The sequence below is a fragment of the Felis catus genome, chromosome D1 (genome assembly GCF_018350175.1).
Source record: "Felis catus isolate Fca126 chromosome D1, F.catus_Fca126_mat1.0, whole genome shotgun sequence".
NCBI lineage: Eukaryota > Metazoa > Chordata > Mammalia > Carnivora > Felidae > Felis > Felis catus.
In genome coordinates this window covers 49,432,945-49,458,534 of record NC_058377.1, presented here as the reverse complement: position 1 = coordinate 49,458,534, position 25,590 = coordinate 49,432,945, and the positions used below count along the sequence as shown (strand labels likewise).

Here is a 25,590-nt window from a genome sequence, read left to right as displayed (position 1 = left end):
GGTATTTCTGCAGGCCCTAGTAGCCTAAGGAGGACAATCGTGAATCAAATTTTACGTAATTAATACCTGTTGTTTTTTTTTTTTTAACTACATTTAGGTTACCATCTCTTCAATGAAAAAAAAAACAAAAACAAAAAACAGTCAACCCTTTTAGTTTATTGTGTTATGATGCAGCTCCAGGGCAGAAGTATTTGAATGCTTTGTGTTTCGAGAGCATCACTTCCAGCCTCCAAATAGGATTTCAGAAGTCTGGGAAAAGACGCTCGCACGAAGAGACTCTCTCCTACGTGCCCCAAATAGCGTATTCTAAGGCTGTTTCGAAGTGAAGATTGAGAGAGAGGAGATACCAGGCTAGAGGCTGGGTGTGGCTTTTGAGAAACCCTTCCTAGAGATCTGAGTCGGCTCCCCAAAGGTCTCCAAATCCCTACGGAAAAGCCTTTCGCACACAACTCTAAATAAAAGCCTTTTCCCGGGGATTCGACTCAAGAAAGCTGGCCTAGGTGTTTTTGTTTGTGGATGTTGGAAGCAGCGTGGAGACCACTTCCCCAGGTTCCGGGTAAATTCGGCGTCTCACTCCCTGTGTCAGTTCCAGGAGGGACAATCTGCCCCGCAGCTGGACCCGCCCAGGCTCTCGGGAGCACCTGAGTCGCCAGCGGCGAGGTGGGGTGTGGCGGGCCGAAAGCCTTCACTCCCCTCAGCCCCCACCCCCTGGCCGCGGCAGCCAGGGCAGGCGGGAGGGAGGATGATTGACGGAACCGCTCAGTGGCTAGGGGATTGCGGAGGGAGGGACGAGGGGAGGGAACGGCTGAGCTTTCTCCTTAAACTGGTTGGGTTGGGCCTCGGGAACAGGCTCCCCCAAGCCTATTGGCCTCCCTGAATGGGTTGTTATGGTAACAAATGACCGAACAGTCTCTTATGAATCAGCCAATGAGAGGGGCCGTCTTTTTCACCGCACCTCTGAACAGTAGGTGTTGCGAAAGCCCGGGTAGGGCCGGGAGAAGAAGGCGGTGCCAGGACGCCCTGCGGAAGGGCCGAAGGCGGGGCTTGTGACGTTACCGGATGAACCAATCACCCCTGGTTTTCTCAACGGCCCCGCCCTTTTACCGCACATTTCCCCTCCCCTTGCTCATTTCGCACGACGCAGCGGTTGGGAACACAGACATTTTCGGAGCTGGAGCCGCCACTGCCGCCGCCATTTTGTGTCTGTGGAGAAAGAAGCTTCTGTGGCGGCTGGAAGTGGACGGAGATCACCCTTGAGACGGCGGCGTTTCATACCCGAGGTTCCCCCTGTGTCGTCCCCTAACCCCCCTCCGCGGTCAGCATGTGGTGAAGCCGGAGCCGCGAGAGACCCGGGGAGAGGAAGAGGAGTCGGAAGGGAGGCGGGGTATCGAGAGCGGCTTCAGCTTCAGCTGCGGCGGACCTCGGAGGGGGGCCGCGGCGCAATGTCAGAGCAGACGCCGGCCGAGGCCGGTACTGCGGGGGCCCGGGAGGACGCCTGTCGGGATTATCAATCATCACTCGAAGACCTGACCTTCAATAGCAAACCGCACATCAATATGCTGACCATTCTAGCCGAGGAGAACCTGCCCTTCGCCAAGGAGATCGTCTCTCTCATCGAGGCCCAAACCGCCAAGGTTTTTATACACCCCGCAGCCTCCTATTCTTCTAATACTCCCTGATTTTAGTGTCAGCCTCATCCCAGGTCTCGCTTCCATCCAAAGGGGGACAGTGTTCCTCCTCTCCAACCCTCCACCTCCAACTCAGGCTCGGTCTCTGGCCCAGGCTTCGAGCGTGGGCCTCTCTTGGGGGGGAGGGAGTGGGGAGGATAAAGGGTGGAGTCCCACTTCCGCTTACCAACTCCCTATTTAGGCCACCGCATTGTATATCCCGACACACACGTTTTGAATAGAGCCCTTTGGGGAGGGGGGTACTTAAAAGGCAGTTTGTGGTGTGGGGAAGTAAGAGTTAAAACCATTTTAACCCCCGGGAAGGTGGGGAGTGGTGGTTCTCCCATTCCCCGCCCCCACCCCCACCCCCTTACCCTTTTGGGTAATTGTGCTCTGTGGGTTGGAAGGAGGTGAAGGGGGACCTGGGAGCGAGCTGTTGGTGGGTGGGAGTAGGGAATTGGCCCCGAGTGGAGCAGCCGCCTGTTAGGAGCCCAACATGGCGCCTGAAAAGCACATGATGCGAAAGGGAAGAGAGGAGAATCCATTCCCTGCCAGCCAGGCAGCTGCTCACACCCGTCAGCCCCGTTTTGGGGTGGGGGCGGCCAGATCGAACTTTTATTCTCCTATCGGAGGGTCTAATTTGCCCCAAAATACGGGAAATTGGGGGTTCGGGCGGGGTTCGGGTGGGGGGAGGAGATCTTATCCAACCTGTAGGTGGAGAACTGGCCCAGTGGGTAACAAGTACTTGCAGTTTTTTTTTGAAAAGTTCAGTCCCTCCTCCTCTTCCTTTTCTCTTTTTTTCCTCCCTTCCCTGATAGTGAAGACGTGCTTTTCTTCACCCCTTGACAGAAGTGGTCCTCTGCCACCCTATATTTCCCTGTAGTCCTCCTCTTCTGTGGATTCATGTGGGAGCGATGTCATTTAAGTTACTGTTAAACTTAGTTATCATAATGAGTTTTAATAGCTTCCCAGTATTACGTTTTAAGTTATTTTTCAAGCTTGTACTATGGTTCAGTTTTTTCTAGTTGTTAGTGATTGAAATTAACAGGATGAGCCTCCTTTTAGCAGAGTGAACCCCTTTTAAAAGGCCACTTTAACAACAACCACCAATATATTGTTTAGAGGCGGTTTCTGTCTAGTGTACAACTGAGTGGTCTGACTCTTAATAAATGGTTTTGAAATGTGTGACTGGTATTATAAAATTTGTGAATAAAACATATAAAATATGTATTTGTCTTTTTTATTTACCTTTGTAAGGTGTAGAATCTGTTTCCAAGACTTATTTTTATCTACGTGGTTGTGTGTTTTAAACAAAAGTCTTTAAGTGACTTGGGTTCATTCTTTAGGTTCCATCCACTCTTTTGGGTAAATCTGTTCACAAGATACACGGTTTCAGGTGGTCCTTTCATACCTTAATTTAAAGAGGACAAAAAAGTAAAGATGTTTTGTTTTGTTTTTAAGGGCCCAACAAGTTTGTCATGCTCAGTCTGACAGCTAAAATACAAGTCTTCATTCACCTTTTCCTGTGAATGTCTGTGAAACAGCTATTGTTCTTTTTTTAAAGTATGAGACTTAAAAAGGAAGCATTCCTCATACTCAACATCCTTTTTATTGATATCACAAACATGTTGGACGTGAAAACTTAGTTTTTGCCTTGTTGAAGGCTTACCTTGACATTGAATGCCTTTTTTAAAAAACAAAACACTTGTGTTTCTTTCTTTCTTTCTTTTTTTTTTTAAATAACATTGATTTTTAAAATCTAATTACCTAGTAGTTTGGGGATTACTAATATTCCACAGAGTCTAATATTTAGCAGTTCAGGTTGTCACTCAACAGTTTCCTTGCTGGTTTTTAATGGATCCAGAAGACCTTCGAGAAGTGAAAACTAAATGCTGACGATAGTGACCACATTAAAATTTGTATTTGTGTATGGCGACACAGAGTGGTGAAAATAGATGGACTATTTGCTGATAAAAGCTGAAATTTTTTTGGCACACGTTTCCTGGTTATTTTTGGAAAGCCAGGTTGAGGAAAAGATGTAAAAGTCACTGGGGAAATAATCAGGGTTGGGGTTGAGGGTGAGGGGAGGGATTTTCTGTCATTTGGTAGCAAACTGGCTTGGTTTTGTGTTTCTGGAGGTGAATGTTTGTGTCCTTATTCTTTAGCGTCTCGGCATTACTAAAGGATTCACACCTAATTTGACTCTTCCCATGAGGCAGTAGTAGTGAAAAAATATTACATACAGGATTCACTTGTACAATAAAAAAATTAGCCTACTGAACAGATTTTGGTTTTAAAGAGAGCCTGTCTTCATAAGTACAACAATGACTAAAATGGTATAAAACATGACATGGTAAGATAAAGACACAGCAATAAAGCATTGGACATGTTGGTACTTACTAGTATACCCACATGCAGTGGCCTTGTGAACCCTTTTATTAGGACCCTAAAAGAAATTTTTCATACAAAGTTATTCAAAGGTTTCCTTGGCCAACTTTGGTTGTAAAGGTGTTATCAGAAGCAAGAGCACTTCCACACACTTGTATGGGCAATTGGTTTTGTGAAATATGATGGCGTTGTGTACTGCAGAACTGTGAGCCTACCCTAGCTACAGATAGCTATGGGTAAGTGTTGTTCAGGGTTAAGATTCCGATACACATGGGATGGGTAAATGGGGATAATTTTTTTTTTTTTATTTTGTCTTTAAATCATGGGTGCTCCTGTGGAGTCGGAGTTAACACTTTTTATGGTGTGTCTTAATGCTCCTCAAGTCTGTGAACCTGCTGATGCTTTCTGGAAACTTGCTGTACATTCTAAAAGCCAGTGGTGGGTTAGGCATTGCAGTTGAACTGGGGGCAACATTTCTTTGCTTTGGAAAGGGCCACCTGTATCAGCATCACCACACTGGCTTTGCACAAATTTAGAAACACTGGTTTGTGCATGTCAGAGGAAAAATATTTCGACGGAGAGTCCATGCTGTGAAGAAAATCTTCAGGACAAATCCTGGTTTCCAGAGTCAAGTTCAACCTGATTTACATGACTCAGCAGCTGCTCCATCCAGTTTTTCTTGTATCAGTAACAACTTGCACCTTCCTGCATGTCCTTGTGCAAGTTTCAGAGTGTTTTTTGCCATTAACTTCATATGTGAAGTGTACTTAATTTCTTTGTTCATTGGATTATAGAAAAGTAATCCTAATGATTTTACAGGTAACAAAAGCGTCATAGAGTCTAACATATAAAATATGCCTATGAAAATTAGGGTTTCTGCCAGAAGTCTGGAAACTTTACTTCGTTGAGTCTAGGCACACTATTCTAAGTTAATGGGAGTCACAAAGCTTACACTTGGGTTACAGAAAATACCCTTTCCCCTTTTTGCTCACTTAAAACACAGGTCTTTTTACCGTATGAACCTGAAATTACATCGAGTGTTAAATGAATGTGCTAAAGATTACGGTTTGTCTTTCTGGTATTTCTGAGCTAATTTTATATGCTCAACTAAAGATCATTTTAAGAGATGACACCTTGATTGAACATTTAAGTTTCATAAAGGTTAATATTAATTCGAAAGTATTTAGCGTCAACAAGAATAGAAATCTGTATTGTATGTTTGAAAACTCACTTTTAAAAGTAATTCTTTGGTGACAATTCATTATACTAAACTTCTCAGTTTCTTTTTATCACTTCAGGCTCCTTCCTCAGAGAAGCTTCCTGTTATGTACCTTATGGATTCTATCGTGAAAAACGTTGGAAGAGAGTATCTCACTGCCTTTACTAAAAATCTAGTTGCAACATTTATTTGTGTGTTTGAAAAGGTATATATGCATTTAGAAACATTTGAATTTTTAAAAAATGTGTTCCTGATTAAATAAATACTTGTGTTTGTGTTGGGTTTTCTTGGGTGGTGAAATGTTTTATTCTCTTGGATATTTATCAAGTACCATGCTAAAGTTAGTGTTTTATGTTAGATCTTTAAAGCAGATTCTAGGGCTTTTCCATTATCCATTCAAGAATAGATGGAGTTTGCTTTTAGAATTTGTTTTGTTTTTAATTGAGTTCATTTGATTGAAGGTCTGTTCCATCACTAGAATATGGGCAAAAATATCTGAAGCTATCAAGAATACTTCAAATTTCATTGTTGCAGTTTTTGGTGTTAAGATGTTGACTATTCCTATCTGGAAAAGCATAATCTTCCTGTGTGTCCCAGCCTGTGATTGGTGCCTGAAACTTTTGTGATCCCCCCCCCTCCCCCACCCCCGGAAATGTTTCCTGTTACTTTGTTCAAGTGTGTTTTCTGTGAATGTAATAGGTATGTGTGAATGGTGGACCAGTTAATTGCTTTAAGTTATTTTGGAAATACTTTTAATCCTCTCTTAGTGTTTAGAAGAGAGGCTTGTTAGTTTCTATACCCAGAGATTGCAACTTCTTCCTTCCATAACATTGTATCTGGTAGTTTGTTTAATACAGTATTAGGCTGAGGAAGACAAGGGATTTGCTGGAGTAATCATTCTCTTCCTGTCAGACTTGATCTTTCACACTTAGCAAAAGGACATTTATAAGTAGTTTTAAATCTTGTTACCTAACATAAAAAAAAATGGTAGTTCTTTTATTAGCTGAACCTGTTGTGTTTGGAGAAATCTTACAGTTGTCAGACTTGGAGAATTGGAATTATTTTGAAAGATCAGATTTTACTTGTTTGTTAGAACAGATTTTACTTGTTTGTTACTTGTTTGTTTTACTCAAGTAGTTGCTACTTGAGTAATTTTTTTCTTCTCAGTTCTTAGAAAAAAATATTGCTAGTAAGTATATGCAGAAGAAATTTGGAAAGCTGGGTTTCAAATTGTATTAAGGGGCTTGTTGATGAATAGTGTATTGTAGACCTTGGCGAAATACTGCTTACCTGAAGCTGTAGTCTAAGAAGCCAACTTTGCATTACAGGAGTTGGAGAGCTAAACCAGCTTCTTGGTTTCAGTTTCATTATGTTCAAATTTAGTTGGGTGTTTGGTAGGATATTACTGAATCTAACAGGGCTTTGACCCTGCAGTTGATGAAAATGACTATAATAAATATAATTCTCTAAAGACTTGAATATAGGCCAGGCTTTATTATCCTAAAGTTAAAATTCTAATTCAGTTTTCCCAAGTACTAGGTGTCTCTGCTAACTAGTTTCTGAATATCATTGTTATTGTTATTCCTGTCCTAGTTAGGTAACACTGAAGCTCAACAGTGGGTAAGATACCTGTGAATTTCAATTATTATGGTGCCTTCCATACCACAAATAACTTGTTCATAGGTGCCAACCATATTGTATTGCAGAAGATTGGTTAGGGAGACAGATTTGTCTTACAGGTTCAACTAATTTCTAGTTGTTTTACACTTTTGTCCAGAGTAAGAGTAACATAAGGAATACTATATCAAGCCCTAAAATTTGGAAACATTTTGTACTGTTAAAAATAGAATTGCTTAATTGTTTGGTTTCATAAAGGCCAGGGGACAATGACTTTAATTTTTCCGAATTTTTTTGAAGGAGAAGTTTCTTATTTAACTTTACATTTTCAAACCAAATATACCTTTAATAAGTTATTACTGTTGTACATATTTATGAATGAGTAGTATGTTTGCTGTATTGAGAACAGAGATTTATATAGCTTTAATTCTTAATAATTAAAACATTCTATAGTAACTTAACAAGCCATAGAATTGTTCTGTTGTTCTAGGTGGATGAAAATACTAGAAAAAGTTTATTTAAATTACGTTCCACATGGGATGAAATATTCCCTTTGAAGAAACTTTATGCCCTGGATGTCAGAGTCAATTCATTAGATCCTGCTTGGCCTATTAAACCTCTGCCCCCCAATGTGAATACATCTAGCATCCATGTGAATCCTAAATTTTTAAATAAATCGGTAAGTTTTAATATGAATGGTATATAATACTTTATCAGATTTCGATTTACCTAAAATTTCTTGTTTGAAATCTCAAGAATATCCCGTGCTGAATTAGTTGCGCTACAGAAAAACTTTTTTTTCACTCAGGTTCACAGTGCATTTAAAGTACATTCTTCTTGTTGAGGTGTTACATAATATCCTTATTTCGGTTTTTAAATTTTTGGAAGATTTTTTGTGTGCTTTAAACATGACAAGCCATTTATGATTATGGATAATATTTATTAAGAGGTCAGCTGATAATTTTTAGTTCCTCCTTAGCTTCCTTTTTAGCCGTGAAATACATATTTTTAACACATTATTTTCTCTTATAGCCCGAAGAGCCTTCAACACCTGGCACAGTGGTCAGTTCCCCTAGCATCTCCACTCCTCCAATTGTTCCTGATATACAGAAGAATCTTACTCAAGAACAACTAATAAGGCAGCAGTTACTGGCAAAACAAAAACAGTTGTTAGAACTTCAGCAGAAAAAGCTGGAGCTTGAGCTAGAGCAAGCTAAAGCACAACTGGTAAGTAGAGGAGATTTGGCATTTTAAATATTTTAAACCTGTCTTCAGATAGAGAAGTAATTATTTTGTATTTGAATTGTATTAGCATGTTATTTTTATTAGTGAGTGTATTCTTTTTCTACATTTATTTTGTAAATTATGGTACCTTTATTACACCAAATTTTTATTTCCTTATTGTAAAACTCACTTGAGTATAAACTATACACTAGTTTCTTTCAAGTACTTTTTTCTGTTAAATTGCTATCTTTTAAGATAACACCTTAGTTTAATTAACATTATATCAAGTGGACTTAAGACCTGTCCCAAGATGGTTAGGTGTGTTGTTGTGAATGTTTTTGCGTAGTCTTTAATGTTTTATGAGCTTAGGTTTCAGGAGTAGAAATCCAGTTCCTAAAGCCTATGAAAGAAAAGCCATCACAAAATTAAGGAGGCCAGGAAGATTACCTACTTCCATGCATGAATGACCTTTTACTAAGTTATTTTACTTAGCACTTGAATTTGAGAGTGAGGAAGTGCAGGAAGGCAAGATTTTATCAAGTTCATTATCAGTGACATTAGGAGGAACTAAATTTTATGACCTAAAATTTAGCTGGAATGACTCTGATTCTTGTGCACCTAGGGTGCAGTGATTTATTTGGTAATTTCTTAGTAGCAGTCTGGCTCAGAATCCTGCATAATTAGGAAGAGGGAGGATGTTTTTTTCATTCTCTTAAAGATTACATTACAAAAACCCCAAAGTAAAGGACTAGTAAGAAATAACAAGCCCCATAAGTACATGAACTTTCTCTCTTCGTTTTAATCTCCACTTAAACACTAGAAGTATACAATGTAACTGTAGTATTGAATGGATTTATTGAAAAAACATTACATTCTTTATTTTTTGTTTTCCTGACAGATAATCTGCATGTTTTATGTATTAACATAAACGTTTATTTTGTATTTCAGGCAGTTTCTCTTAGCGTTCAGCAGGAGACATCCAACTTAGGTCCTGGATCTGCACCATCCAAATTACATGTTCCACAAATTCCCCCTTTGGCTGTTAAACCTCCCCATCAAGTTCCTGTGCAACCAGAGAAAAGCCGTCCAGGTCCATCCTTACAAATTCAGGATTTGAAAGGAACTAATCGGGATCCCCGTCTTAATAGGATGAGTCAACATTCTTCGCATGGAAAAGATCAGAGTCACAGGAAAGAATTCCTAATGAACACATTGAACCAATCTGATATTAAGACAAGTAAAACTGTACCCTCTGAAAAACTAAATTCATCCAAGCAAGAGAAAAGCAAATCAGGTGAAAAAATAACCAAGAAAGAACTTGACCAATTAGATTCTAAATCTAAATCTAAATCTAAATCACCATCACCTTTGAAAAACAAATTATCCCACACAAAAGACTTGAAAAATCAAGAATCCGAAAGTGCAAGGGTGTCGGATATGAGCAAGAGAGATCCTAGGTTAAAAAAACATCTTCAGGATAAGACTGATAGCAAAGATGATGATGTAAAAGACAAGAGAAAAACTGCAGAAAAAAAGGACAAAGATGAGCACATGAAATCATCTGAACACCGACTCGTTGGAAGTCGAAATAAAATCATCAATGGCATCGTACAAAAGCAGGATACAATAACGGAAGAATCAGAAAAACAAGGGACAAAACCAGGGAGATCAAGTACTAGAAAGCGGTCAAGATCGCGATCACCCAAGTCTCGATCACCAATTATACATTCTCCAAAGAGAAGAGATAGGCGGTCACCCAAACGAAGGCAGAGGAGTATGTCTCCAAGTTCCACACCCAAAGCTGGAAAGATTCGCCAATCAGGAGTTAAGCAATCACATATGGAAGAGTTTACGCTACCTTCCAGGGAAGAGCGAAATGCTAAAAGGAGTAATAAACAAGATATTCGAGATCCGAGGCGAATAAAAAAGACTGAAGAGGAACGACCACAAGAAGCTGCGAATCAGCATTCTACAAAATCCGGCACTGAACCAAAGGAGAATATAGAAAATTGGCAAAGTTCCAAGTCTACCAAAAGATGGAAATCTGGTTGGGAAGAAAATAAAAGGTAGGATGTTAACGTTTTTAATTAAGTAAAATAACATATGTTTTAAAGACAGTCTTAATTTTAAAATTGGGTAATATGGGATGCTGTAATTAGTGCTTTATTTTTCCTTTTATTTTTCAGTAACTGGGTGAAATACCATTAGTATTCCTATTTTACAGATAAGGAAACAAGTTTAGAAAGGTTAACTAGTCTACCTAAAGCTGCACGTCTAGGACATGCAAGAAGTAGAATTCACGTCTGATTTTCCTGACTTCAGACCTTGTGCTTTTAATCATTTAGTTAACTTTTGTAGTTACATGTATTCATTTTAACCAGATCCTTTGGAATATGGTCCTGAGTAATTGAAAAAATTTTCATGAAGTAACATGTTTTTGTGGTTTCAGCTTACAACAGGGTGATGAACATAGTAAATCTCCTCATCTAAGGCATAGGGAGAGCTGGTCAAGCACTAAAGGAATCTTGTCACCTCGAACCCCAAAGCAGCAGCATCGATTAAGTGTAGATGCCAATCTTCAGATTCCTAAAGAGTTAACTCTTGCAAGCAAAAGAGAATTACTTCAAAAGGTAGTTACTATGACCACATGTAGTCATTATTCTCTTTTGTCTAAGTTTTTTTGTAAGTGCTTTTTATACTTAAAATATTTGATTTCCTTTTATCACCCCTACACAGACGAGTGAACGTTTAGCATCTGGTGAAATTACACAGGATGAGTTCCTTGTTGTTGTGCATCAAATTCGACAGCTATTTCAGTATCAAGAAGGTAAACATAGATGCAATGTACGGGATAGTCCTACAGAAGAAAATAAAGGTGGATTAAAAAAGAAACCTCTCTTATCTGATGCTGAATTAACCTACTATGAACATAAAGCAAAACTGAAAAGGACACAGGTTCAGCATTCATTTCCAAGACTTGATCTCTTAGATCCTGATATTTTTGACTACCCTTTGACCGATGCCTTGTTGTCTGGAATAGAATGTGAGCCATCCAAAAGTAAACATGCAAGTAGGAATAGTGGAGCACAGTTTGACAGAAAAGAACAATTTAGTGAAAGAGCAAGACGTCTTTCTCCTATATCTGGGAGTCGTACTTATGCTGAGAATCTTTCACCCCATGAGGGCCGGAGAAGACATGACGAGCAAGTCTCTGCTAAAGGTAGAAAAAGTTAAATCAGATTATGCCTATTGAATCAGCAGTGAAGGGAAAATGAACAAGCTAAGTGGGGATGGATTTCTGTGACTGTTCAGACTACCTTTTGTTTATTTTGTTTCATTTTTTCCCCTCAAAGGGAAGGGAAGGGAGCTAATAATTAAGGCCACCCTATGTGTTAGGTACTTGACTTAGGTTCTTTATATATATGTCTGATTTAATCCTCACAATAACCCAATTAAATATATTTTATCCCATTTTACAGATAGGAAGCAAGACCAGAGAGGTTAAATAACTTGCTCTCAAAGTCAAATAATTAGTTGACAAAATGGGGATTTTTTTTTTTTTTTTTTTTTTTTAAACCCAGGTGTGTCTGACTGTAGAGGGCATCCTCTTTCTTGCTGCTTGATATGCTGTCTTTTCCTTCCCCTCTAATAAAGTGAGATAGTTTTGGATATTTTTGGCTAAACATTTACATGAAAATAAAAAGATTTAAGATAATTTAATAAAAATTCAGATTCAGGGAAAATAACATCTTTTTCTTTTTAAAAGGTGTACGAGAAGAGCAGAGGTCACCATTCAATGATCGTTTTCCACTTAAGCGACCTAGATACGAAGATTCAGATAAACCATTTGTAGATAGCCCAGCATCAAGATTTGCCGGCCTCGATACAAATCAGCGACTTACAGCTTTAGCTGAAGACAGACCATTATTTGATGGACCTAGTAGGCCATCAGTAACAAGAGATGGCCCAACCAAGATGATTTTTGAAGGACCTAATAAATTAAGCCCTAGAATTGATGGACCTCCTACACCAGGTTCTCTTCGGTTTGATGGGTCACCAGGACAAATGGGGGGAGGTGGCCCTTTGAGATTTGAAGGACCACAAGGTCAGCTAGGAGGTGGGTGTCCTTTGAGATTTGAAGGTCCTCCAGGACCAGTAGGGACGCCTCTGCGGTTTGAGGGGCCGATTGGTCAGGCAGGAGGAGGAGGTTTTCGGTTTGAAGGTTCACCTGGTCTGAGGTTTGAGGGATCTGCAGGTGGTTTGCGATTTGAGGGACCAGGGGGCCAGCCTGTGGGTGGTCTCAGGTTTGAGGGACATCGGGGTCAACCTGTGGGTGGTCTACGGTTTGAGGGACCTCATGGTCAGCCTGTGGGTGGACTTAGATTTGATAATCCCCGAGGTCAGCCTGTAGGTGGACTTAGATTTGAAGGGGGTCATGGTCCATCAGGGGCTGCAATTAGGTTTGATGGACCTCATGGTCAGCCAGCAGGTGGGATCAGATTTGAGGGCCCTTTGCTACAGCAGGGAGTTGGAATGAGGTTTGAGGGTCCCCATGGTCAGTCAGTAGCTGGTTTGAGGTTTGAAGGACAACATAATCAACTTGGTGGGAACCTTAGGTTTGAGGGTCCACATGGTCAGCCAGGGGTTGGGATCAGGTTTGAAGGACCGTTAGTCCAACAAGGAGGTGGAATGAGGTTTGAGGGTCCTTCTGTACCAGGAGGTGGCCTGAGAATTGAAGGGCCTCTAGGTCAAGGTGGTCCAAGATTTGAAGGTTGTCATGCTTTAAGGTTTGATGGGCAGCCAGGTCAGCCATCACTCTTGCCAAGATTTGATGGATTACATGGGCAGCCAGGTCCTAGATTTGAAAGAACTGGTCAGCCAGGCCCACAGAGATTTGATGGACCACCTGGACAGCAGGTTCAACCAAGATTTGATGGTGTACCTCAAAGATTTGATGGCCCACAACACCAGCAAGCATCAAGGTTTGATATTCCTCTTGGTCTTCAAAGCACACGATTTGACAATCATCCTTCACAAAGGCTTGAATCAGTATCTTTCAATCAGTCTGGTCCATATAATGATCCACCTGGCAATGCTTTTAATGCCCCATCCCAAGGACTACAGTTCCAAAGACATGAACAAATGTTTGATTCACCTCAAGGACCAAATTTTAATGGACCACATGGCCCTGGAAACCAGAGTTTCTCGAATCCCCTTAACAGAGCTTCTGGACACTATTTTGATGAAAAGAATCTCCAGAGTTCCCAATTTGGAAACTTTGGCAATTTACCTGCTCCAATAACAGTAGGAAATATTCAGGCGTCTCAACAGGTAAGTCTGTTGTAGTTACTCTAAAATGATGTTCTTTGCAGATGTGGACCATTTTAATGTTTCTAGGGTTTGAAGATTTTTAGGAGATAATTTATTCTGTAGATTGACAGTTTGTAAGGTACTGCAAAAGTCCACATGCTAGGCAAGTGGGATGAGAGTCTTGAGCCTTAAATTTGCAATTTAAATCCAAAATTGATTTTAGGCCTCCCAGGATCTGTAGAAATCTCTCTCTCTCTCTGTCTCTCTCTCTGTCTCTGTCTCTCTCTCTCTCTCTCTCTCTCACACACACACACACACACACAGTGTTTGTTTTTTAATGGACTTGATTGTTTTAGAATAGTTTTAGGTTCACAGCAAAGTTGAGGTGTGAAATACAGAGATTTCCCATATTACCGCTTACACATGCACAGCCTCCCCATTATGTTTTTTCCTTTTTGGTTTCAAAGGTAGTAAAGTATTACACAATTGTGAGTTTGTTTCATAGGCTCGTGCTACATTGTAGAACTGGAGCCCCTTAAAGTTATAGGGAGCTGGATTTTTAGACTTTTAAGAACTTCCTTAACCTGAGTTAAATAAAATCAAACTGCCCATGCTTTTACACCCTTTCTTTTTCTTTTCTTCCTACTTTTCACCACCTTTCCAGTGATTCCAGTTGAATACAGTTGTGTGATATTAATGTAAACACAGGAAACTTGTGACATGTCTCCCAAATACATTCAATGCATCACCTCAACTTGTACAATCATCTGTTGGTATTCTTTCGCTTTTGTTCTGCATATATTTTAAAATGCATATTGAAATAATTATAAAGCAGTGTGCTTACATTGTGTGATTAATGACTACTTTGCTTGCCTGCTGAAATTCTCCTGGGCTAAATTCACTTTTTTTCTAGGCACTGACATTTTCTTACTAGGACAGATTCATTTTATAGTAGTAATGTCTCATGGAAGAAAATGTAAAACAAAAAGATTTTAAAATGTGTTATAAGCATTATTGATAGCAAGCAGCCTGTACAGTAGTTGTTTGTCTTTTACAGTCTACTTTGCAACCCAAAGTATGATGTTCAAGCAGGATGATCAAAAAAGAGTTAAGAGATTGCTGATTAAAGCAGGCTTTTCATATCTGTGGGAAGGAGTCTGGTCAGCAGTTCTGGCCTCAGCTTTGCTGACAGCTAGCCATTATGATTGTGTACAGGTCATATCTCTAGATATCAGTTCTATTTGTAAAATAAGGGAAAGCATCAGCAAGGTAAAGTGATTTGTGTAAGGTCGCACAGACTGTTGGCTATCTTATGTTTGCATGGTATCTTAAACTTCTCATATATCTTACAACCCATGAAACAGGTAAGGGAGTATTGTTTCATTTTTGTAGAAAGTCTAGAAATGAAGTGATCCAGTTAAGTTACACTTGTACATTTTTATTGTAGAAACCAGACCTTATGATATCTGTCGGTATTTTTTTATGATCAGAATGTTAAAGTTTTAGTTAAAATACAGAAAGGATGTTCTTTTTTAAAACCAAGGTTTCTCTTAAAGGTTCTTACTGGTGTTGCTCAGCCAGTAGCATTTGGCCAAGGACAACAATTTTTACCAGTTCATCCACAAAATCCTGGAGCATTTGTTCAGAATCCTTCAGGTATGTACTTTCTGAACTTAGCGTTTTTTCAAAAAACAAATACTGTTTTGTTGAGTAGCTATTTTTGTCAGTTTTAGGAAATGACAATTTTGAGAGGGGATATGCAGTTTAGAGAAATTTAATCTGGCTCGAAATTTGTGTTCCCTTTTTGAGTTTGTTTCCACTCTTTATGTGTATTCACTTGGATCCTGTTTATAGCTAGACATGGTCAGCCAGGGTTTTGTAGACCATAAAAAAGAAAGAAACCTGTGGAGGGTGGAGTAAAGGGTGATGTTTGTGTTGAGGTAAAATGAAATAAATGACAAACCTCAGAAATCTCAGTTATTTGATATTTTGAGTTTTTGTTTTGTGTATATGTGATGATCCAGCAAACACGAAGTGAATACTAGGGACTTTGCTTTATAAAGTTGATTCATTCATATGTCTTTATGGGCACTCAAATAATAATTGTACACAACATGTTTAAAAAGTAGAAATAGGGTGCCTGGCTGGTTTAGTTGGTAGAGCATGTGACCCTTGATCTTGGGGTTGTGAGTTCAAGCCCTGGGTTGGGTGTAGAGCCTTCTTAAAAAAAACAAAAAAGTAGAAAAACCTGAGTCCCTAGCCAGGTCCCCTGAGAAGCTCTTTTGTTACTGTGAGATGAGGCATAACAGTATTGTTATGGATACAGTAACTGTATTGGATATGAGAGCTTTAAAAGCGATTTTTAGTTTTGGGGTGCCTGGGTGTCTTAGTTAAGCATCTGACTCTTGATTTTGGCTCAGGTCATGAGTTTGAGCACTCCATCAGGCTCCATGCTGCAGAGCCTGCTTGGGATTCTCTACCTCTCCATCTCCCTCTGCCCCTCTCCTGCTTGTTCTCTCACTCTTTCTTTCTCTCTCTCTCTCCTCTCAAAATAAATGGAAAAAAAAAAAGTGAATTTTAAATTTAATTTGAAAACAATGGGAAGTATATAAATTATGGTATTTTATAAAATAACTGCAAAGCTTTAGTGTATTGAGAACTAGCCCAACCAAATTGTAGTGGTACTTGCTTTATTTTTTTAATCATTAAAATAGGCACTTTCAGAAACATGCTGTAGTGTGGCACTATTTAGTTTACAAATTTAGGGAGTTTTCCAAAACTTCTGAAGTAACTAGGGAAAGCCTAGTCAGTCAAGTTCTAGTTTATGCTTTAGTTCTTAAATTGTGTCATCACAAGTATTTCATGTAATTAATTTGAAAAACACTTGGGTTTTTAGTTCCTAGATTGACAATTAGGATAAATTAATATTTTTTAAATGTTTTTTTGTTGTCACCGTATTGAAAAGGGAAGAAAGAACTGGGATCTAAAGTCAGAAGACCAGTGTTAGAAGCTATACTTTACTACTTTATAGGTAGGCAGGGTATAAGCAAATATCCTCTCCGGGATTCAGTTGCTTCCTCTTGACAGACAATAAAGTCAGTATTTGCTTGGGAAGTTTGTTTTTTAAGAGTCAAATAAGGTAGTATATGCAAAAGTGCTTCATAACATGTGCTGTATTAACGTATTCTTTTTAGAACTCAGTTTTTTTTTTGTTGAGTAGGGGATTTGTTATGTTGGGGTGAGTAGCACGAGATAGTGTGCAAAAACTGCAAATTTTCTTTTTGTTTTTACAACCTTGGGGTGCATGTGTATACACACAGGGCATAGCAATGTCACAGAGGAAATCACATCTTTTTCCTGTAGGTTGGAGGAATTGAGTGAGATGTTAAGTATGCCTTACTTTAGGTTCTGCTCACTCCTACTAAAGAGGTGTGAAAAGCATCCAGTGTTCTATATTCAGCTTCTCTTAAGGTTTCTTCTTGAAAATGAAAGTAAAAACACCTCCTAGTAGTAAATATTTAAACATATTGATCATTTGCTGTATGCTAGGTATTGTTCTAGGGTGACTCTTCTTTACCTATAAAACTGAGGCACAGATATGCAACTTGGTTATGTCACACAACTAGAAAATGGGATTTCCAGTTAGAATCCCAGGAGTCTGTTTCCATAGTTCATGCCCTTGATCACTCAACTCAGCTGCTCACAGACTTGTGAATAGCTGGTTACAACTCTGAAACATAAATAGCTAATCCCAGTGAAATGTAAATGTTAAACTAGGGTGTGAAATGGTGTTGTAATTGACTGTTGAGGTTAATTTATTCATTCATGTATTCAGACATTTCAACAAATATTAATTAGCCCGCAGTGTACAACAGACTGTGCTAAAGGTACAGTATGCAGTGGTTAAGAGCAGGGATTATGTATATTGTGGATGCAAACTGAATTTCCTGTCATGAAGAGAAATTTTTAGTAGTTCAGAACTTTTTTCTAGAGGTATAGTGAGATGCATAATAGATAATAGTGACATACAAATACATTAAAATACTGTGTTTACAGTTGATTTAAAGAATAGTAATTGGGGCTCCTGGGTGGCTTAGTTGGTTAAGCGTCCAACTTTTGATTCTGGCTCAGGTCATGATACCCTGTTGTGGGTTTATCCCTGCTCAATAAAGTATTTATAAAGTACTTATAAAGTTTCATAAAGTATCAGTGTTTTCAGTGTTAACTTTTAATATTTGTCCTAGAATATATTTTTAAGAGATGAGGACTTGCTGACCTAAATGAAAAGTTCACTTTAGGAGCTTCTGTGATAATTACACTCATCCTGAAGAAGATTTTTTCAAATTTATTTTTATTTTTTTATTTTCTTTAATGTTTATTTTTGAGAGAGAGAGAAAGAGAGCGTGCACACGTGCCGCGTGAGCGAGCATGAGTGGGGGAGGGGCAGGGAGAAAGGGAGACACAGAATCTGAAGCAGGCTCCAGGCTCTGAGCTGTCAGCACAGAGCCTTACATGGGACTCAAACTCACTGACCGGACCTGAGCTGAAGTCAGACGCTTAACCGACTGAGCCACCCATGCATTCCCCAAATTTATTATTGATAGGGCGTCTTGAAGAAAACTTTGAAAAATGCATAGTATGATTTACATCTTTGAGTTCTACTTTCATTTTAAGAGTGCTATTTTTTTAAAGGAGCCCTTCCAAAGGCATATCCTGATAATCATCTCAGTCAGGTGGATGTAAATGAATTATTTTCAAAACTGCTAAAAACAGGAATTCTCAAATTGTCCCAGCCTGATTCAGCTACAACACGTGAGTATGGTTTTTCTATACTGCATGTACACAAAACTTTATTAAGTTTTAAAGGTATATGTATGATTTGCTATAATGTTGTAAGTTATGATAAAAGTCATTAAAATTTTGCATTTTTAATTTTTTTCTGGAAATGAAATATAATTGGCTTATAATGAAATACTTTAAAAATTTTCTAAGATGGTACTAGTAACTTTATAGTGGACATTGTTTCATTTAACGTTCGTGCAAATGCCATGTGCAGACTTTTTACTAGTTATTTTATATTGATTTAGTTTTTAAAAATAATTTGAATATTGATGAAATAAAATTTCATGCAAATTGACTTTTAAGAAATCAGACTTAATTTCAGTTATCAAAACAAAGAATTGTATTTGTTTCCTTGGTCAGTAAATACAGTGAATAGACAAGATGGGGTTCTCTGTATGTTTATGACACTTTAGTATTCCTCTATAATGAATGCTTAGAGAACGGTATTGAGAAGTTTGTTTTTTTTTTCAATTGAAGAAGTAAATGAAGTTGCTGCTCAGCCTGCCCCTGAAGAGGAGGAAGATCAAAATGAAGATCAAGATGTTCCAGATCTTACCAATTTTACAATTGAAGAACTGAAACAGTATGTAATCTAATTTTCTTTCTAATTTTCCAAGATAAATGGGACAATGACTTTAATTAAACAGTGGATGTTATTATTAGTGCTATTCATTTTATCCCTCTTTCAAGTGTTTATAAAATTTAGGAAGCCTGTTTTCTTTTTCTTTAATGTAGTGAAATATACATAACATAAACTTCAAGAAGCCTTTATGTTTTTAAATTTCGTTTTAAAATATGTCTGCTGCACAATTATTTAGGCCAAGAGACCATCCCCAAATTTCAATTTTTTAATATTTGTATTTGGTATAGGAAATATAAGGAGTTACAATAATAGGTATTAATCATCATGTATTCCTTTTATCTCCATTTCTCTTAATCATTTTTTCTGTATTTAATATTCTTGTGCTTTTGAAGATAGGAAAATGAGATTTTTATAGTCTAGTATTTAAGAACTTAAAAAAAAATCTATTTTCATTTCATAAGTAATGCATATTCATTGTAGGAAGTTAGAAAATTCCTACATGCTCTGTAGAGCATGTGACTCTTGATCTCAGGGTTGTGAGTTTAAGCCCCATGTTGGGCATGGAGCCTACTTAAAAAAAAAAAAAATTAAGGAAAAAAAAAGAAAATTAGAAAATTCAGTTAAATCAAGAAAATAAATTTAACCTACAGTTCCAACTTTACTGATAACCACGCTTTTAACATTTGGTGCATATTTTTTCCTAATATTTTATTTGTATGTATTACTCCTATAAAAAAAGTTAAAGGTGCTTTATGGATTTATTATATCCTTATGAATACTTCATAAAAATATAGACACCTAATGGATTACACCTTTTAAAACTCAATTTTTTTAAACTGTAATTCATGGAATTAAAGCTTTATAATGAAAGTCTTCTAATAAAGGCTTATAATAAAAGATAGTATCCCTTTTTCCTGGCTTTATTCTTTACCCAGAAGCATTAAAAATAATTGTTTTTAAGTTTATTTATTTATTTTGAAAGAGAGAGAGGGAGTGTGAGTGGGGAGTGGCAGAGAGAGAATCCCAAGCAGGCTCTACCCTGTCAGCGCAGAGCTGGATGCGGGTCTCGCTCTCAACGAACCCTGAGATGACCTGAGCCAATATCAAGAGTCAGATGCTTAACTGAACCATCCAATACCCCCACCCAGACGCTTTTTTTAAACCATTTTTAACTGTTAGTTATGGTTCCTTACATTTCTCTATTTCTTAAAAGATACATATTTTTCTTGATTTCTTGATTTATCACATTTAGACAATCTTTTGATTTCCTGAAAATGAAGATTTAGCCAGCTCTTTTACTGTCCTACCAACTCTTCCCCATATAGTTATAAAACCATTTTTATTAAATCATTATTTAGTATTAACAGTTCATAACTGCCCTATTTATTCAGTTAGTTGGTCTGTATACCTATTTCTTTCCAAATAGGAAGCTCAGAATTATAAGAACTGATGGTGACCTCAGTTTACCATGAGTCTAATTTTTCTTTTTAGTTATGTATACTATTATTATTTCTTTTGTACTACTTTCACCATTCTTTAGATGAGGGTGGGGTAGTTGAGTCATTCAGAACTCCAAAGATCTGAAGAGGTGAAATCCATTTGTTCTGCCATACCCATCTGCCATGTCCACCTTGATGTTGACACTAATCTAAGAGCAGGCCAGCTATTGGCTTATTAGTTAGCAGATGATCATTCCATTTTTAGCTAGAAAGGAAATAACTGGGCCAGGCCTATCAATAAGAGGATAGACTCCATGTTCTAAAATTCACCAAAGTTAATTTAAAGAGGGTCAGTGACATGATATTAGAGAACAGTATTGATCTTAGGTATTGTTTCGGCCAGCTTTTGGCCATTTTTCCACATTATCAGAACTAAAGATGATTTCTTTGTTTTTCAAAATAGACGTTATGATAGCGTTATAAATCGACTGTACACTGGTATTCAGTGTTACTCTTGTGGAATGAGGTTTACAACATCACAGACAGATGTATATGCAGACCACTTGGACTGGCATTATCGGCAAAACAGAACTGAAAAAGATGTTAGCAGAAAAGTCACTCATAGACGTTGGTACTACAGTTTAACAGTAAGTAATCAGTATACCTCTAAACCATCTTTTAACCCTTAAATCTTATCATTCTAAAAAGTGTTATAGTTTAAATAATTGCTGGGAGCTATCTCATCAATTTTCTAAATAGAATTTGATCCCTAGAATATAAAACGTTTTTAAAGTAAATTTGAAGAGTATGTATTTGCTTTTTGTTGAGATAAGAGTAGGACGTAAGTTTCTACTAGCTGTAAAATTCCAATTTCCTATGACATTATTTTTTTTGTCAAAAATTTTATGTGAAATTTATCTTGTTTAAATTAGTAGTTGTAACTCTAGAGGTAATGGAAAATGAACATTAAGAACTTAACCGTTCAGTAGTTGCTTTGTATTGTCTCTAAGTTGTGGGGTTCACAGAGAAAGTATAATTTTAAATAATATTAAAGCATATTATAGGTAAATGTAACCTTATCTTTTAATGCTATTGAAGATAAGCAGTAAAAGTTTAGAAACAAATGAAAATATTCCTTTTAAATCAACTCCTTTTAAGGACTGGATAGAATTTGAGGAAATAGCTGATTTGGAAGAACGTGCAAAGAGCCAGTTTTTTGAAAAGGTGCATGAAGAAGTTGTGCTCAAAACTCAGGAGGCTGCAAAAGAAAAGGAGTTCCAAAGTGTACCTGCTGGACCAGCTGGAGCAGTTGAGGTAAGAAAAGAATATTAAATTTTCTACCTCTGGTCATCCCTGACTTCCTTATCAGTGACCAACAACAGCAAAATAAATGTTAACTTTTTTTGCATGGAAGAATGCAAAATCCTTAGAACTTATTTTGTATTTATATATTGAACTTCCAGATAACACTTAAGTTTTCTTCCACTTAATAAAATGTTTATATGTTTTTACCTAAGTTGATTGAATGTGTTCTGTAAATTTCATTTTTATGATTCTATTTTAGAGTTGCGAAATCTGTCAAGAACAATTTGAACAATACTGGGATGAAGAAGAGGAGGAATGGCATTTAAAAAATGCTATTAGAGTAGATGGAAAGGTAATTTTCAATTCTTTATAAGTGTTAAGATTAGATTTTTTTTGTAGGGGCTAGCTCACCAGTTGGAAAGAAAAATTTTTGTTTTTTGATTCTTATAAAAAAGGTATAGAGTGTTTGAGTTGGAAGTTATTTTAGCAGTCAATTGGTTCTATACTCATTTTATATAAGAAGTTGCAGAATTAGTTAACGATAAACCCAGAGTAGATCTGAATCTAGTCAATCTTCTTTTTACCTAAACCACATCATTTTAATTCTGAATTTATAATTCATCATAAAAAAACTGTTACTATCTTAAAAGTATACCATGTTATCTACTTAAATGTATAAAGCAAGATTACAGAGAAACTGGATGAAATTTTTGTTTTATCCACATATGTGACCAAGTGATTTTTGCCACCTTTCTAAGGTAGCTGTTTTTTGGTGTAAATTAAAAAAGACAATCCTATCAGAATAGTCTATTGGAAATGAACACACACGTGAATACCTACTTACTGTTTTTCTTTTTGCTTCAGATTTATCATCCATCATGTTACGAGGATTATCAAAATGTAAGTTCTTTTTGATTACTGTTTTTTCTCATGTACATTAATAAATTCTATTTTCAGTTATTTTTTTTTTTTTTTTGCATCAGAGCAATATTGTTTAACTTTATTGAGCTGTTTTGTGTTTTGATGTAGCATTTAGGTTGTTCACTAAATATTGGTACTAGATTGATAGGATCTGATTTAGATTTTGAAATTTCTGTATTCCTTGCATTCTATTCACTTGAGTCTTGATGTTTTTTACTAAAACAGTAGGCCAAGAGAAATGTGAGGGAAACTGAAGAGGATGATCATAATGTGAACAGATTTCTAGAGTTATGGGTAGTGTTTATGGTCCTTTTTTTTTTTTTTTTTTTTTTTTTTTTTTTACACTTAGCATATTATAGCATAGGAATAATTTTAAAGTGATCACATGTGAAATCTGAAAGACCTGTCTTGACTTCAGAAGTTCAAATTTTCATATTTGAGAGTAACCATTTCTCAAAACCAAACAATAAACACTAACTGGTTCAAGAGGGAGTTTGAGGGGCACCTGTGTGGCTCAGTCAGTTAAGCGTTAGACTCTTGATTTTGGCTCAGGTAATCTTGCAGTTCATAGGTTTGAGCCCCACTTCAGGCTCTGTGCTGCCAGTGCGGAGTCTGCTTGGGAAATTCTCTCTTCTTCTCTCTGCCCCTCCCCTTATTCTCTCTCAAAACAAATAAACTTTAAAAAAACTAAAAAAATAAATAAAAATTAAAAAGGCAGTTTGGAAGATACATTTAGGTAATCAAAAGAGAGTAGACATTCTAGGACATTTGACGGTTTGTGAGGTCAGAGTATTTGAAGTTACGATAGTCACAATTCCATAGTATATGTAGGGGTTACTATCTCTGTGGGGTTAAATATAGAAGTATATCTAATCAACTTCCTTTGGCCTGACAGTGGTTACTGCTTTTCTTAGCTCAGATCACTGCTGAGGATGTATTAAATGCTCAGTATATTTATTTGCCTGCTTTTATAATGTTTGGGGAAGCAGGTATTATTTATTTGTTATGTGTATGTTTCTTTGTCCACACAAAGGTCTTATAAATAAAACTAATGTGGTACTTTTGAACTTGAATTAGAACTCACAGGGCTTTTCATTTTGTAGACATCTTCATTTGATTGTACACCATCTCCCAGCAAGACACCAGTTGAAAACCCTTTGAACATTATGTTGAACATTGTCAAAAATGAATTGCAGGAACCCTGTGAAAGTCCCAAAGTTAAGGAAGAACGAATTGATACCCCACCAGCTTGTACAGAGGAAAGCATAGCAACACCCACTGAAATTAAAACAGAAAGTGATACAGTCGAGTCAGTTTAAATAAAATGAGAAAGGTATGTTTTTCTTTTTAAAAAAAAGCTGCTGTTGGATCTAGAAGGTGAAGAATTTTTTATGTATATATAGACATATATCTATATAAATTGTCTAGCTGAGGCAGGGCCTTCAGCTATCATTTGGTTAATAAATACATTTTAGTATTTGCATTTCCTACTGCCTGCACAGTTTCAGGTGCTTGTTGTGTGAAAGTTCTGTAGATGTGTGCAAATTTAACAAAATGAAATTGTATGTGTAAAAATGTACGATTTTCACTTGTGAAACTGTAAATTATAAATAAAAAATATTTTTGCTATCCATGGAGTGTAATATTTATGCACACCATCAAATAAAGACAGTGTTTCTGTACTTTTTATTGGGTGAAAATGGAATTAAACAGCAACCTCAACATAAAAGATTTTTTTTTCTAGTAGCTTCACATGATTAAAGAAGCAAATTCTGGTTAGTTTTATCCTTCAAATGAGGGTTGTGAGAGAGCACTGCAGGACTTTTCTCAAATAGAAAAGCCAGACTTGAAAAATTTTTTAAACCGAAATAGGACTTTGCATATATATCTCTCCAGCTATAGAGAACCATCCAGATGTCCATTTTTGAAAATATCTAATGAAGCAACTTTTATTGAACTTGGACACTGATACCATCAAGCGATTAACAAATATATTTAAGTACTAAAGGTGATTTTTTTTTTAAGTGACATTTTTCAAATTTGTCAAACAATTTAATGCAGATGAACATATTTCTATTTTAAGTTACAGGGGAATCTGTAAGAATGTTCATTTGAAACATGGTTAACCTTTTTCCTTTGTTGGTTTTGACTGAATTAGATGGATACCATGAGATGTTAATATTCATACATGTAATAAATAGAATGATGAAGAAACTTCAAGTTTGTATCTTTTTTATTTCTTCAATGGCTTTAGAATGGCTTCTTTTTCTTACGTCTTTGTTCATCACTCTGTTCTTTAAAACCTGAGCATGGCACCTGCTATATATAAGGCAGGATCTCTGAGATGCAAGATTAATCTTTCCTGTCATCTATTGGAGATGGGCATACAAAACAGTGAAAGTCAGTTTGTTGAGCACTTGCTATGTGGTAGGCATTGGCAAACTTTTTACATATATTTTCTGTGGTATTTACAGATACTATTACATAGTAGAGCGTGTCCCCCAGTGTACAGATTGAGTCACTAAAAAGTTGAACAAGAATGTAGATCTGGCTTTGCTTCATTTTACTGCGATTACTACTTCATTTCTGCAATTAAAAAAATAAGTAGGTACGCTAAACTACCTGGAAGTTGGTTAAGGAAGACTTAAAGGTGGTGGTATTTGAGTCTTGGAGGATAACTAGGAGTCCACATATCTATGGAGAATGAACAGCAAACAAAATCTTGAAAACACGTGCTTTCAAATGTTTTTTATGTGGTTAAAACCAAACAACTTTGAAAATTCTTATGAAGTCTTCTTTGTCATGCTTAGTTGTATTACACTGGGGAGCATGGGAGCCACTAGGAATTGTAAACAGACCCTATCTGCATGTTTCTCTTAAGATTCAAATGAATACAAGAGATTGTCAAATGCTATTATAGAGAGGTTCAGTCAGAAAACTTAGAGGTGTCCAGTGGATTTGAGAGGTAACATATTTGTGATAGCTGAACTTAGGAATATATATGAACACTGTCATGGAAGAAAGGCTGGGGTCTGCATCCAAAAACGTAGGCAAAATTTTCTGTTGTACCTTCCT

General features: G+C 37.1%; 1 protein-coding gene across 4 annotated transcripts; it reads left to right on the top strand.

The window, feature by feature from the left end:
• Window positions 1-1,111: 1,111 nt before the first annotated feature.
• PCF11 (PCF11 cleavage and polyadenylation factor subunit) lies at window positions 1,112-24,735 on the top strand. Of its 4 annotated transcripts, none has more exons than XM_023239395.2 (16): window positions 1,112-1,634; window positions 5,354-5,479; window positions 7,382-7,570; window positions 7,924-8,118; window positions 9,064-10,181; window positions 10,565-10,745; window positions 10,852-11,335; window positions 11,882-13,446; window positions 14,982-15,081; window positions 18,118-18,237; window positions 18,748-18,850; window positions 20,753-20,936; window positions 21,448-21,603; window positions 21,854-21,946; window positions 22,459-22,494; window positions 23,619-24,735. In XM_023239395.2, exons 1-16 carry the CDS (start codon window positions 1,443-1,445, stop codon window positions 23,832-23,834), a joined length of 5,058 nt encoding a protein of 1,685 aa, XP_023095163.1. In that variant the 5' UTR covers window positions 1,112-1,442; the 3' UTR covers window positions 23,835-24,735. The 4 variants fall into 4 exon arrangements, with proteins under 4 accessions (XP_023095163.1, XP_023095165.1, XP_019667292.2 ...); XM_023239397.2 differs by having other exon boundaries at window positions 1,113-1,634; window positions 10,852-10,942; XM_019811733.3 differs by having other exon boundaries at window positions 1,113-1,634; window positions 18,745-18,850.
• Window positions 24,736-25,590: the final 855 nt, after the last annotated feature.

What these genes read in the sequence shown, in the direction of transcription:
- PCF11 (XM_019811733.3), top strand. Translation starts at nt 1,443, where the DNA reads ATGTCAGAGCAGACGCCGGCCGAGGCCGGTACTGCGGGGGCCCGGGAG. An exon ending in GTTGGTACTACAGTTTAACA is followed by an intron (nt 20,937 to 21,447) that starts GTAAGTAATCAG and finishes ACTCCTTTTAAG; the next exon opens with GACTGGATAGAATTTGAGGA. An exon ending in GTTACGAGGATTATCAAAAT is followed by an intron (nt 22,495 to 23,618) that starts GTAAGTTCTTTT and finishes TTCATTTTGTAG; the next exon opens with ACATCTTCATTTGATTGTAC.